General features: G+C 42.8%; 2 protein-coding genes across 2 annotated transcripts in view; one reads left to right on the top strand and one right to left on the bottom strand.

The window, feature by feature from the left end:
- Nucleotides 1–3,808, bottom strand: part of clip2 (CAP-GLY domain containing linker protein 2) — a 40,536-nt gene extending 36,728 nt beyond the window's left edge. The window contains 1 exon segment of the mRNA XM_055149040.1: nucleotides 3,659–3,808. The gene's annotated coding sequence lies outside the window, so the exon portion shown is untranslated.
- Nucleotides 3,809–12,554: 8,746 nt separating this feature from the next.
- Nucleotides 12,555–14,019, top strand: LOC110174985 (potassium voltage-gated channel subfamily G member 3-like). The gene is made up of 3 exons (XM_020941097.1): nucleotides 12,555–13,168; nucleotides 13,281–13,662; nucleotides 13,756–14,019. The coding sequence occupies exons 1-3, from the start codon at nucleotides 12,555–12,557 to the stop codon at nucleotides 14,017–14,019; spliced, it is 1,260 nt and encodes a 419-aa protein (XP_020796756.1).
- The last annotated feature ends 923 nt before the right edge of the window (nucleotides 14,020–14,942 follow it).

Below are 14,942 nucleotides of genomic sequence, written 5' to 3'. Positions count from 1 at the left end.
AACAAAACTGTGACTATAATAACTCACGTTTGTCACGAATGGGCCTAACTATTTTCCTTAAATACACATTTGTTTCACCATTTTATTATCACCAACCACATACCAGCGCTGCCCTAGTTTGTGATTTTGAAAATCTGGTCACCCTATTTTAGTTTCCTCCTCAAAAACAGACCTGGAGTTGTTTTTGTTTCATTCACACATGTTTGAGTAACACTTTATTGTTAGTCTGTCTATATCTCCAAAGCTCAAAATGTTCTGTTCCACCTTGTGATGTCATGAAATGGCAGTTTTCAGGTTAATAACTACACCTACCTTTTATCTTTAGTTAAGTAAAGATTGTCAGTTCCAGGTCTGAAATTATTCAGATGATTCTAGTGAAGGTGTTTGGCGTTTAAAAACACAGTGGAGCACTTCCTGTATTATCACGTGACATCACAAGGTGGAATGACCAAAATATACAGGATTTGTGTGAAACTAAACACAGCTCCAGGTGTGTCATTATTAACAAGTTGCCGACACGATACACACCTAGATACAGTGCACTTTCGATTCGATACGATACATTTCCAATCAATTTGATACAGTTCAATAAAAAATAAAAGCTAAATCATGACTGTGGTACTAAAAGTTTTTGTTAAACCTCTTCTTGTGCAAATTCATATGAAACACAAACATTTTAATCCTCAAAACCGAGAACACGTCAAATGTGTCACATAAACGAGTTTGCTGTCACTGAATAAGCAACAAAACTGTAGCTCTGTAACAAAAACATTTTGTAAAATATACCAAAAAATACTCTTGGTGATATATCGATACAGCAGCCCATGATATCGATACTGTATCATCACATTAAACGATACGATATAGCAATATTTTGATATTTTTGCACACCCCTAGTAGAGAGGAAAATACAGAATGGATATGGCTGAGGATCTCTTTATTTTGCCATGCACTGGTTCTACTGTCGTAGTACTCGAGACCAACCTCAAGACCGCTTTTTTACAATCTTGGTCTTGTCTCAGACTTGAGAGCATTTGGACTCGGTCTTGTCTCGGTCTAGAAGGCGTTTGTTCTCAGTCTTGTCTTGGACTCGAGGTCTGACACTCGTCGAGTGAGATCATATTTCATTATGGTCTGTGAACGGCTGTTGAGTATCACTGCAAAACCAGTGAGATAATGTAACTGTAAATGTTATAATATTGAAAAACTTGATTCACTTTGAAGTTGTTTTGTGTAAAGTGCCAGAGGAAGCAGGATTAGAGAAGAGGTTCTCAAACTGTGGGTGAGGGTCCAAAAAAGGGACGCAGAGTGTTTGAGTACAGTACAGTTTGGCTTATTTTAAGTTCATTAATTAACATAAACATTAATCAGATAGAATGGAGATAAATTTATAAAAAACATTTATATATATATGTGCCACAACGTGTGCCAAAAATAGCTGCAAAATACAAATAAATATAGGAAATGACAAAGTCTTGATTTGGTCTCGATGGGCTGTAGTCTCAGTCTTGTCTCTGTATCGACCTTTAAAAGTCTTGGTCTTGTGTCGGTCTCGACCCTCAGAGGTCTTAGTCTTGTTCTGGTCTCGGGACCCTCTGGTCTTGGTCTCGATTAATGCAACCTTGACTACAACAGTAATTGCTTCCAGCGCTTTTTAATGACACTGTCTATTTTCAGTATTACTGTTTATCGCATCTCTGTGTATCTCAAAGTGTATTATTGTGACAGGCCTCGCTATTTCTGTGTTTCAGACAACATCACATTCTACTGTAACGTTCCATAAAGCAGCATGTTTAATACAGATGGGGCAGCTCAAATAAATATTGTCCAAATGCAGATTTATGTTGTAGTACAGTGAGCTCTCATGTGTGGTCACTAATAGAAATGATCAGGCTCAACATTTGTCAGTTTACCTGTCAGATATTTCATGGTTAAGGACAATGTGATCAAAAGGGAAAAGTGTCTCCTGCCCCCATCTGGGAGTATGACATCATCACATTTTAGAATCTGAAAACCTCCCACAGTTTTCATTCAGGTCCTACAATTTGATGCTGTTATAGTGTCAGATGGAGTGTGGGGCCTGTAGAACTCTATAGCTGACTTATAGATAACATCACATCATTCTATAGGACAGTCAGATGTAATACAGACGGACACAGCTCAAATGTAAAATGTAATCAACAGGAAACACCGTCTCTGACCCCATCTGAGATTATGACATCATCACATTCTAGACTCTGAAAACCACCAATAGGAGATTCACAGTTTTTGAAAGAAATCTTCAAACTTCTGATGCACAAATGTTGAACCTTTTCATTATTTTTCGGAGAATCGGGTCTTCATATTAATCTTTTGACTTAAACTTTCTTTTCACTGACAACAATCACATCTTCGGAGTTGAATAATGGCTCCACTTTCTGAAGCGATTGTGAAGAAATCATTTCACTTTTGTTTGAATACTGACAGAGCTGAACTTTGTGCCAGTTTTTGTTTCATGTGGCTTGGCCCAGTAATTACAGAGACAACAAATCTGCAATCTGACAGTTACACAACAGACTGACCTTAAACTGACCTGTCTCCAGCTCAGTTTAAATAACAGGGATATACAATGTTGTGATGTCACAAGTGATGACGTGTTGAATACAGGAGAATAAAGATGAGTCAAACAGGCATGAATCACTCCAAATACAACTTCAGGGGGTCAATGAGAAGAAACTACTCTAACATATTAAAAACTGTAAAGTCACGTTGTAGCATCCTCCTTAATAACCACACACAGATCAGCTATTTACAGACAAAGAAAAGCACACACACACACTTGTGTTGTGCGTGACTTGTTGTGTGATGACGGTGGCTCTCAGCACATGTCAGGTCTGTGCAGTCCACTCCAGATCTACTGCCATTATTGATTAGGCCTAAACAAGGCTTCCTCCAATATTTCTACACCAAATACGACAATAAGAAAAGAATGTGCCCAGTAGCACCTGCACTGGTCAGAGGAATAGTCAGAGGCAAAAAGAAATGATGGATCTTTAAACAATAGTCATGCCCAAAGCCCAGTCCTACAGAGGAGCCACACTCAGCCCGCAGCAGCAGCACCACCACCACACCAGACTGTTCAGACGACACAAGGCACAACCTGACCTAATACAAAGGAATCTCAGCTCAGCTCCACAAACCTCAGAGCTGCTTCCTCCACATGAATCACACACAAACACACACGTACAGGTTGTATATTGTGTATACAGGCTCTATATATGTGACACACACTTCTGTGAGTCGGTACTGCGGCAGCGGCTGCAGACACAGTCTGCCCTTCACTCCAACACAAAGTTGCACATTCAGGGCACGGTCTGTGATTTAGCTCCAAACGTGTCGCCTTTGGTGGTAGGTTTTACGCAGCTCTGACCAAGCGACGGGCTCAACTTTCTCTTTCTCTACCACTTCGGATAGACACGGATGCCACACCCTGACATGCAAATATGGATACTTAAAGTGAGAAGGATAAGCAGCGCAGAGAGTGCCGACATCGGCCAGTGTCGGAGCAGAGGCGGATGCGCACGATCCTCCGGGATACCGGCGCGCGGGGATGCGCTAAAACTGAAAGGCGTGGCATGTAAAATGCGTTATTCTAGAGCACAGACAAACATGTATTTACCTTGAAATGATGAAACGTGATTCATCGGAACATGAACATGCTAATGTGGTTAGCTTTGTCCTCCTCTCTGTGGATGAGTCGGGTTAGCCTTGAACAAAGGGAGAGAGCAGAGCACAGGAAGAAGCACGCAGCGCAGCGCATGCGGTTTACACAGACCCAGGCCCCAAACACTCCTCCTCCTCCTCCTCCTCCTCCTCCTCCTCCTCCCTGTGCCTCCCTCTGCTTCCCACGGACACTACATCCTCTGTCTCACTCTTTTATATCACAGTATAGACAGACTTATAATGTGCACTGTTCAGACAATGTCCACGCAGGTCAAACATGTTTGTAGTCATGAGATCACTTCAAAAGTCCTCCACGCAGCCTGTGTGAATGTGTGATTGGGACAGAGGAGGCCTATCATCATGACTCTGGATTCTTTCAGTGTTTGAAAATGGAGGCTAGAGGAAAATGATTTATTTCTGCATTGAAACATGATATAGGTGTAATTCCTTGTGTCTTTGGTTGTTTGAAAAAGGGTTTAACTCCTTTAACCCTAGAGATGAAGTCAAACATCCTCCATCTGAAACGATGACTCTATTCAGTTGATGTCATGTTTGGTGTCATCATTATATTACATATCACACAGTTTGATCATCGATCATGTCATTTCCTCATCACAAACAGACCAGGAGTTCTGTTTGTTTCATTCACACGTTCACACAAACCCTGCACATTTAGTTCTTCTCTCAAACAGAAAACACTCTTTTCCACCTAGTGATGTCATGTGGTAATACAGAACGTGCTCCTCTGTGTTTTTAGACTCCATAAACCTTCAAGATCAGGTTTGTTTATTTGTAAAGCACATTCAAAGTCTTTCCATCCATTTTCTTCCTCTTTATCTGGGGCGAGTCGTGGAGTCAGTGGTCTGAGCAAGGGGGCACACACTTCCCCCACACACAAACTTCCTGCAGCTCTTCCTGGGGAATCCCGAGGCTTTCCCAGTCCAGCCCAGAGACATAGTCCCTCCAGCGTGTCCTGGGTCTTCCCTGAGGCCTCCTCCTGGTGTGACATGAACACCTCAGGGTTCAGAAGGCATCTAAAACAGATGCCCTCCCCTCAGCTGTGCGTCTACATGTGGAGGAGCAGCGGCTCTACTCTAAGCTCCCTGAGCTCCATGAGCTCTTCACCCTATCTCTAAAGGATTGCCTGGCCACTCTGCGGAGGAAACTCATTTAACTGCTTATATCCACAATCCTGTCCTTTTAATTATTCCACAGGAATGTCAGGATTAACTCCAAGCAGCACTGGGGACTTGGACCGTCAGAGAAGATGCTCCCTGGAAAACACAATAGTCCAACTGCTCTGCTGAGCCTCACAGCCAAGAACAAAGAGGCCAGTGAAAAAGACAAACACACCCAACAAACACAGTGAGTGTTTAATTGGATGGAAAAAGTTAAAGAAAAAGAAAATGAAAATCTTAAAATGCAAACAAGAATAACATAAAAAGGAGGAGGTTTCTGGAAATTTCAGGAGCTCCTTCTTGTCTGTGCTTATTTAGTGCAGATTCTGTATTAGACTTGTAAGAAGCAAACATGTCACACAGCCTGTTCTCAACAATAAAAGCCTCAATAAATAAAGCTAGGATTAAAAAGGAGGTATTCCACGTTCAGATCACCTTTTACCTTTTTGAAAATGCTTTTCCCAAAACAACATATTAACAGATTTTATAAGTTTTATTTTTGTTTTTGACACTCATTCAAACATGACTCCCTCTTCATAGCACCATCACATCAGCATCAGCGTGTGTTCTATCAAAGAAACTACTGCCCATTGCATCAGGTTTGTGAAACTGTAGTGTGTTGTTTTGTAGCATGTTATATTTTATTTAAAGAGAACTGTTGTGTGGGAGCTTGGGTGACATAGACTTGTGGACGGAGCGTTGTACAGAATCTTACAGTTAACTGTAAAGAGGGTTTGGACAGAGCCTGAGAAAGATGACTACATTACTCAGACATGTAAGGATGACATCTAAACCTCTTTGGGCGTGTTTTTGATGAGGGAACAACATTAGAACATGGGAGAAAGCTCAACATATAGATTTTGCCTTATACCCCTTTTTTAAACCTTTTTGGATTTTCAGTTCCAAAATCTTGACCCAAAGTGACTGAGGTCCTCAGTGAACATGTCACAGTGTCACCAGAGTGCAAAGCCTGCTCTGTGTCAGCATTAGGCAAAACAAAAGTGGTGCCATTATTCAACACCAAAGACATGTTTGTTGTCAGGTGAAAGGACTTTAAACAATGACATGAATATGACAAGTTTGTAGAACAAATAATAAATCATGAAAAGGTCCAACATTTATGGATCAGAAGTTTGGAGATTTCCTTCGAAAACAGTGACTCTTCCGTAGTAGTGGAGCTGTTAAGGACCAAAATAGTTTGCTTTTATGGTACAAGCATGACATTTTGCCACATTACTAACACCCCCAGGACTAATATTTCTAGATATGGAACCTAGACCCTGGAGCCGAGAACTGTGCATGTCACAAAATGGACTATATGAAAATGAGGCTGGCATAAAAAACACTGCAGAATCCCTTTCTTATAGCCTAATTTGCTAAGTTATCCATTTTGTAATGATGAACAACTATTTTTTATAAGCTCCAAAGCATTAACGAGGTCATGTGACCATTTTCCTTGAGGCTGTAAGGGTTGTGTGGGCTCCCTGTGGTTGAAATCCAAGTTAATACAATATTTTATCTTTCAAAGCCATATTTTTGGGGTTTTTGATAACAAAAACTATTTAAACATCTCTAATGACCTGTAAGTGCCTCATCATGTTTCACAATGGTAATTAAATGCTGCATGGATGTGAGGCTTAACCCTAAAAAACATATCAGAGATTTTGCTTAAATCGTTAAACTTATTCAAAGTGCTCTAAGTGCAGCTGCTGCCACATTGGCATGAATCTGTACATGCCAAATTTGTCTTTGCACACTTACATCCCCCAGCACAGGCTTCTGCATCCACACTTGATAAGTTCATAACACGTTCTTTGCCTGGTGGAGCGTGGTGCACAACTGTAACTAGTGACTGTCATCACGCTTGCATCCCCAATCTGCAGGGGCTGGGTGGTGTCTTAAAATACAAAAATTCTTAATGGTGCATTATAACTTTTCTGTTTGGGGGTCCACAACCTGCTTCTTTTATGATGTTACAGCTTTGGCTGGAATCTTTCACTGTACGACATTAAACATATCAGTCTTTGTCAGTCAGTCAGTGTTTATTCAGTTAAGGATTGAAAATGTGTTTATTGCTCAAATACCTAAAATGCAGACATTCTTACATTTAGCGGGTCTATTGCTTGTGGGACGCCAGTCATTGTGTCCTTAGGCAAGGCACTTCACCCACATTGCCTTGTATGAAAGTGGTGTGTGTGTGTGAGTAGTGGTCACAGGGACCAATGGCATGGCAGTCGCGCTTCTGTCAGTTTGCTCCAGGGCAGCTGTGGCTACAGTAGTAGTTTACCATCGGGTATAGAGTGAATGAATAATGCTGAATAATGATCTGCAAAGTGTCTTTTTGACATATGTCTGTGAAAAGCACTATATAAATAAAAATACTTACTTACTTGTCACCAGTTAGATGGATAAGTTTAAAGTCATACTGTGAAAGCAAAGCAATAATATCTCCATGGAGACAAGCAGGTATGTGACTGGTCTAACAGGCATCCACACTAAAACTCCACTCCTACAGCCAGGGATTTGTAAACAGAAACAAGTGGTTGTAATCAGGGAAGTCCTGTGTGATGTCACATAGTACTTGATATCACAGAGGCCACTAGAGTTCACATACTCTCATTTTTACACATTGTTGCTCAGATTCTTTTGCTAATTTACCTAGTTTGCTCTAAAATTACCAAACAAACACTAGAAACAGTAAATGACTCTATTAAAGACGCACTGTGTAACTTTTTAATTCGGGGCCCGTCACCTGCTTGTTTCTATGGAGATGTAATTGCTCTTCCTGTAATGTTCCACAGTATGACATTAAACAGCTCTACCTTACATTTATTCAATTACAGGTGGTTTTATAGCTCAAAAATACCTAGAAAAACAGACATTGTGACTGTGAGCGAGGTCGCCTCTCCACAGATCTGACCTGTAATTTGGCCTTGTTTAGTCTCCATGAAGATAGAAAGGTTTAATGCCACATTGTGAAACAATCCAGACAAAGCAATAACAGCTCCATGGAGACCAGAAAAGTTACATGATGCACCTTTAAAAAAACACCATTAGTTTGGTAGCTTTTTTTTGTTGTTGCTGTTATTTAATGTTTACTTTCACTTTAAATACAGCATTGAAAGTAGCTAGTATCTTGATACATATTCTTCTTTATAATCTATATGATAATTTAACATTATTTTCCAAAAAAGAAGGTTTAAGCAGTAATATAGCTCCCAGCCTCGTTTCCATGTCGGCCATTTTGTGACATGTGCAGACCTCGGCTCCAGAGTCGACTTGGGCTTGGTTCCATATCCAGAAATGTTGGTCCTAGGGATGTTAATAATCTGGCAAAGTTTCATGCTTGTACCATAAAAATGAACAATTGGGCACCTTTTTGGTCCTTAACAGCTCCACTATAGAGTTATAGAGGCCCTCCTCCTCACATTCTACAACCTGAACACAACCTGTTGCCTACAGGAAACCAAATCATGAACCAGATCATATACATGAGGGATGATGTTGATGATCTCACTGTACCACACACAAATCATATTTAGTCATTGTCATTTTACATTTTGTCCATGGTTTTAGCTCATCAAGCTTTGGTTTGAAATAGTTTAAGGCTCTGTTCTCAATTTTGGAATCATGAAAGAGTCTAGTCAGTGTGATTCTGAACCATGACTCACAGACGGGTGCTTCCACATGGTTCAGTTCCTAAAATGCATAGCTGACATCATTTTATTTCATGTAAATATACATTTTTTGCTTTTATTTAAAATGCAGGATTTGTGTGATACCTCAGCTTGCTTGAACTAGTAAAAGAAAATTCACTTCTGCTGATCAGAACAAAAATTTGTGTGAAGGTCTTGAGTGAAGATGTGAAGGTGTTTTTATTGTTTTTTGTTTTTTGTTTATTTAGAGTGTGTTCTGTGAGTGAGTGAATGGTGAAAGAGCAGTTAGTAGGCCACAGGTTAGCAGCCACATTTCCGTCAGTCTGCCTCGGGCAGGAGTGGCTCAAAGGTAACAACATAAAGCAATGTGATGCACTTCACATAAAGCCCAGGTCTTATGAGCCTGTGTTCAATTCAGATGTGAATGTTGCAAAAGTGGGTGCCACACACCTGTTCCTCCAGACTCACCTCCTCCTCCAGACTCACCTGCTCCTCCAGACTCACCTGCTCCTCCAGACTCACCTGCTCCTCCAGACTCACCTGCTCCTGTTCCTCCAGACTCACCTGCTCCTCCAGACTCACCTGCTCCTCCAGACTCACCTGCTCCTGTTCCTCCAGACTCACCTGCTCCTCCAGACTCACCTGCTCCTGTTCCTCCAGACTCACCTGCTCCTCCAGACTCACCTGCTCCTGTTCCTCTAGACTCACCTGCTCCTCCAGACTCACCTGCTCCTCCAGACTCACCTGCTCCTGTTCCTCTAGACTCACTGCTCCTCCTGACTCACCTCCTCCAGACTCACCTCCTCCTCCAGACTCACCTGCTCCTGTTCCTCCAGACTCACCTGCTCCTCCAGACTCACCTCCTCCTCCAGACTCACCTGCTCCTGTTCCTCTAGACTCATCTGCTCCTGTTCCTCCAGACTCACCTCCTCCTCCAGACTCACCTCCTCCTCCAGACTCACCTGCTCCTGTTCCTCCAGACTCACCGGCTCCTGTTCCTCCAGACTCACCTCCTCCTCCAGACTCACCTGCTCCTGTTCCTCCAGACTCACCGGCTCCTGTTCCTCCAGACTCACCTGCTCCTGTTCCTCCAGACTCACCTCCTCCTCCAGACTCACCTGCTCCTGTTCCTCCAGACTCACCTGCTCCTCCTCCTCCAGACTCACCTCCTCCTCCAGACTCACCTGCTCCTGTTCCTCCAGACTCACCTGCTCCTGTTCCTCCAGACTCACCTGCTCCTGTTCCTCCAGACTCACCTGTTCCTCCAGACTCACCTGCTCCTCCAGGCTGCTGCTCTCAGTCTGGATCATCTGCTGCAGTCTGCTGCCCGTGATGCCCCCAGTGGTGTCAATGAAGATGACGGCGTGTTTGAGATGAAGGGCGATGTGCACAGCCACCCCGAAGCACACCTACGGCACAGAGAACACCCCACTGAGACGACAAACACCTCACACTTTTCACAACCACAAAAGTCACACATAGACCTTTTCATACAGTTTGATGTCTTTATTACTTTATATTTGGGCTCCCAAAAAAGAAAAACAATATCAGTATTAAAACTGATATAGAAAGATTCTCATTTGTATGGAAACAGAAACAAATCAGATCATAAAGACGGAATGATATCAATACTATATCAAAACTAGAAAGCACATAGAAATATTAAAGGACATATTATGTAAAAGGACTTTGATGAGCATTTGACCCTGTTACAACAGTTTTCTTTCATCTTTAACAAAGTTGTATTTCATTGGGGTAAAAAAAAAATTAAAAAATTGAATGATAAAAAAAAACAAAAAAAAAACATGTAAACTGAAATCTACACCTTGCTGCAGTAAAAATGACTTTGAGCTCTGCACTTTTGATACTCTTTCATAGACTAACACATGATTCTGCAGGTTAACTCTGAGTGTGATTACTCTTGTGTCCAGCAGAGGGAGCTCTCGAAGGGAGTTCTCCTCAGCTGATGGGCATCTGACAGGACAAGTGACTGATATGTGAGGGAAGAGGAGTAGCAGGAGTAGGAGGTAGGACGTAGGAGGAGCAGAGAGAAGAGGAGGAGGAGCTGTAAACACATAAGCCTGGAGGAGAACTTCAGAGGCACACATCACTCTCTGACCGCTGACTGAAGCACAGCCACGGTGAGTTCTATTCTCCACCTGTGCAGCTTTTTACTCAGAACTTTCTTTAAACATACTAGCAGTAGCTACATTTGGACATTTATAATTGTGAGGAGGAATAACTGCGAAAAGGGTGTCTAATAATCAGATCATTTGAGAATATGCTTTGTTTAATTCTGTAAAGAGACAGATGGATTAGATTTTTACAGTAGTCACACTAACACACTTTATATGTTTTATGTAAAAGTACATGGAATCAATGTTTTTTTTAACTTATGTATTTGCATTTTATGATTGATCTATTCGATATACACATAGTTTGCATTTGCATGTCTTTTCCACTGTCATTTGTTTGATAGATGCATTTGAGCGTATTGCACTTTGGGCTTGTGGTTCAGAGAGTGATTCACAGAGGCTCTGTGAACCAAGTGACAATCTCACAGCAGATGGAGCACTTAGCAAGACACATTTGAGCTCTCAAAATGCATTTGAGGAGCCACAACCCTCATCATTACAGACAATAGCGGAAATAGTCCATCCAATTGCTTTACATGTAAAACATTTCTTCTTCTGTAATCCTCACCAAAACCTTCTCCAAAGTGGATAGATGTGTACTTTTATGTAATGGAAAAGAAGACAGACACATACAGTCAGTGTAGTCCGAATGAATGAAAGGAAATAGAATGGACCAGGAGATGTTTTAGTTTTTGCACCATGAGTTTTAAAAGAATAATTTATGGATTGGATAAGAGTTTCTGGAAATGAGGGGTGAGGGAACAGGAGAGGAGGGAGGACTGAACGGGAGAGGACAGGAGAGTGAACAAGAGAGGAGGGGGTGAACAGGATAGGGGAGTAAACAGGAGAGGAGACGGGAGTAAATGTGAGGAGGGGTGAACCGGAGAGGGTAGTGAACTGAAGGAGAGGGCAGGGGCTGAACGTCGGGGGGTGAACATGAGGAAGGGGGAGTGAACAGGAGAGGAGGGAGGGGGAGTGAACGGGAGAGCACCACATCACGGTCCGTCCAGCCCTCTGTGGCAAAAATATGCAAGGACTATATTTTCGAGGGATGTTGCAGTGGTATGAAAAGGTTAGAAATAAATAGCTAAAGCCAGACAGAAGATAAACACAAGAAAACGTGTTTGTGTCCATGTGGAGCCTTTCATTCCCAAAAACAGAGTTGGAAATCTACACCAACAAAAAGACCACGACATTGTTTACAGGCGGACTTCAGTTTTTATGTTCAGGAGTTATTGTGTAAACTAAACCAGTGGGATGTATCCAACACAACTTTTTACTTCAATTTCTTAGCCTTACTGTGGATGCACTTACTGAGGGAATATCTATAAAACATGTTGGCTTTATTGATTTACATAACAGAAAACAGACAATAGAAGACGGAAGGAGAGGCAGAGGGACTGGAGGAGGAGACACATTTCACCACTGTGTTCCTATGAAACATTTAGTCAAAATATGCTCTTCTGTGCATATACTTATACACAATGTAAGTGTCATTGTCTGAGAGGGATTGAAAAAAAAAAACTTTTATTCTATAAATTCCCTGACAGTTCACATACTTACTCAGTGTAAACTGGAGTGTGTGAAATGTCCAAATGGCACCCGTGTGTCTGATGGGACCACTCAGTGTAAATGAGGCACAAATCATGTCATAATATTGTTTGTGATGTACTATTAGAAAATGACTGTTCTTCATGTTATTTGAATTTTGAACTTAGAATCAGCACAACCTTCTGTGAGACTGACTTTTCCTGTGTTATTTTCAGTCTTTTCACAGATCTCATTCTGGACTTGGACTGGTTCTATGTTCAGTGTGAGCGTGTTCAGCGTGTGATCTCTGGTGTCATCACAGGCCTCTCTCACTGTGGTCCTGTGCCCTCAGTATGAAGCTGCTGTCGGGCTGTACTCTAAATGTGGGCGGCAGGCGCTTCCCCTTCACCTCAGACTTAGTGACCCATCTGCCTCTGAGTCGCCTGAGCCGCTTAAACCGCTGTGTGTCAGAGAGCGAACTCTTACAGTTCTGTGATGACTACGACCGAGAAACCAACGAGCTGTTTTTTGACCGACATTCAGATGCCTTTAGTTTCATTGTGGCGTACGCCCAGCACGGGGCCCTGCGGCTGGCCCCCAGCATGTGTGAACTGTCCTTTCTGAACGAGCTGCTGTACTGGGGTCTGGACTCTGCAGAGCTGCAGACGTGCTGCCAGAGACGCCTGGACCAGCGCATGAGTGACTGCTACGTGCACTTCTTCCCCGAGTGTCGCTTCAGTGACTATGGACTCTATTACCAGAGTGACAGTCACAGTGGGCGGGGCTTTGGCAGCAGGTGGAGGGGCTGGATGGAGGCTGTCCGCAGAACCTTTGAAGAACCCACATCCTCACTGGCTGCTCAGATCCTGGCCTCCTTATCAGTATTGTTTGTACTCATTTCAATGGTGATGCTGTGTGCCAGCACTCTGCCCGACTGGTCCAGGGATGAGACCATGGAAACACACAGGTCTTATTCTTATTCTTATAACACAAATATATATTTTGACAGCATATGTCTACCAAGTTAGACATTAAACTGAGATGATGTAAATAAAATAATGTGTCTGCTCTTTGTTCAGGCTGGTGGAGTCCATCTGTATCGGCTGGTTCACGGCTGAGTGCACTCTTCGTTTTTTGGTCTCTCAGGACAAGTGTGAGTTTGTGCGTCGGCCACTGAATGTCATCGACATCCTGGCCATCGCACCGTACTATGGCTCAGTGCTTGTGTCCTTCCTGACCGGGGAGGACTCGGAGCTGCAGAGGGCTGGGGTCATGCTGCGCGTCTTAAGGATGATGAGAATCTTTTGGCTCATCAAACTGGCTCGGCACTTCCTGGGTCTGCAGACTCTGGGGCTGACCCTGAGGCGCTGTTACAGGGAGATGCTAACGCTGCTGGTCTTTGTGGGCGTGGCCATGGCCATCTTCAGCGCCTGGGCTCAGCTGCTGGAGTACGGCCTGGACCCCACCCCAGAGCACAGGCTGAACCGGGGCTCCAGCAAGGTCTACAGCCTACCACACCAGGACTACATCCCCCAGAACCTCAACAAAGATTTACTCAGAGCACGAAACCAAGACTACGCCAGCATCCCAGCAGCCTGCTGGTGGGTGATCATCTCCATGACGACGGTCGGGTACGGGGACATGTACCCAGTTACAGTGGCTGGACGAGTGCTAGGGGGCGTCTGTGTGGTGAGCGGCATTGTGTTGTTAGCTCTGCCGATCACCTTCATTTACCACAGCTTTGTACAGTGCTACCATGAGCTCAAGGTCCAGTCAAGTCGAGACCAGTACGTGCTGGAATCTGCCCGAGACGCTTAACACGGCTGAATCAAAACCTGCCTGACAGGAGTTCACTGCCCATGTGCAACAGTAGTGTTTAGTGTTTTGCCAGAAGTACATAAAAGTGGTCCCAGGTCCAGATCTCAGTTCAGTCTGGTCCCGTGCCCTCTGTCACATCTTGAGCCATCCAATCAGATCTGTACATGTCAGTGACATGTGCAAAACAAAGGAGCTCATGGGTCGCCCATCATTTCCAAACAAAATGACATTTCTCTCTCCTCAGATGAACAGAATTTAGTGTTTCACTAATTCTGCAGAAATTCGTCATGTTTTTCAGACCCCTGTGATATTTCTTTCCTCATTAGCAGCCATATTTGTTTTGATACAGGCGGACCATGCATGTCTCTGATTGGTAAATCCCCCTGTCAATCACGCCCATCTGAACTGTGTATTCTGGATCCTATTCACTATCTTTACAAAGTAAATCATATAGGCTGTACTTGAGACTCGTACCACTGTCAGTATTGTAAATAAATGTACTGTCTTCTTTCAAATACTCTTAAAGTGGCTACTTTAGATACTTTAGTCTTGGTATTTCATGCAGTATTATTGATTATGAATTTGTTAAAATACTTCAAGGCCTTAGTTAAATGTTAAAGAGGACATATTATGTAAAATAGACTTTTTTTTAACATTTGATTTATGTATGTTTGAGTCATCTCCACATAACATTTTCAATAATGAAAACACTGAAATAAAACGCTACAGTGAAACTGCACTATGAAGAGGCGGGGCTTGTGGGATGTGCTGTTTTGAACAGCAGCTCGGTGTTAGTGTGAGCTCACAGATCAGTGCTGGGCTTTACACTGATGTGTGTTTTACACCTGTAACACCTGACACCAGATAAAGAGGCTTCACAGACTTTAGATTCTGTTCCATTTGTCCCATTACAAGACAAATCT

The sequence above is a fragment of the Boleophthalmus pectinirostris genome, unplaced genomic scaffold, assembly GCF_026225935.1.
Source record: "Boleophthalmus pectinirostris isolate CB_2022bp ecotype Guang Dong unplaced genomic scaffold, ASM2622593v1 HiC_scaffold_12, whole genome shotgun sequence".
In the NCBI taxonomy this organism is placed as follows: domain Eukaryota; kingdom Metazoa; phylum Chordata; class Actinopteri; order Gobiiformes; family Gobiidae; genus Boleophthalmus; species Boleophthalmus pectinirostris.
This window is presented reverse-complemented; position numbering and strand designations above follow the sequence as displayed.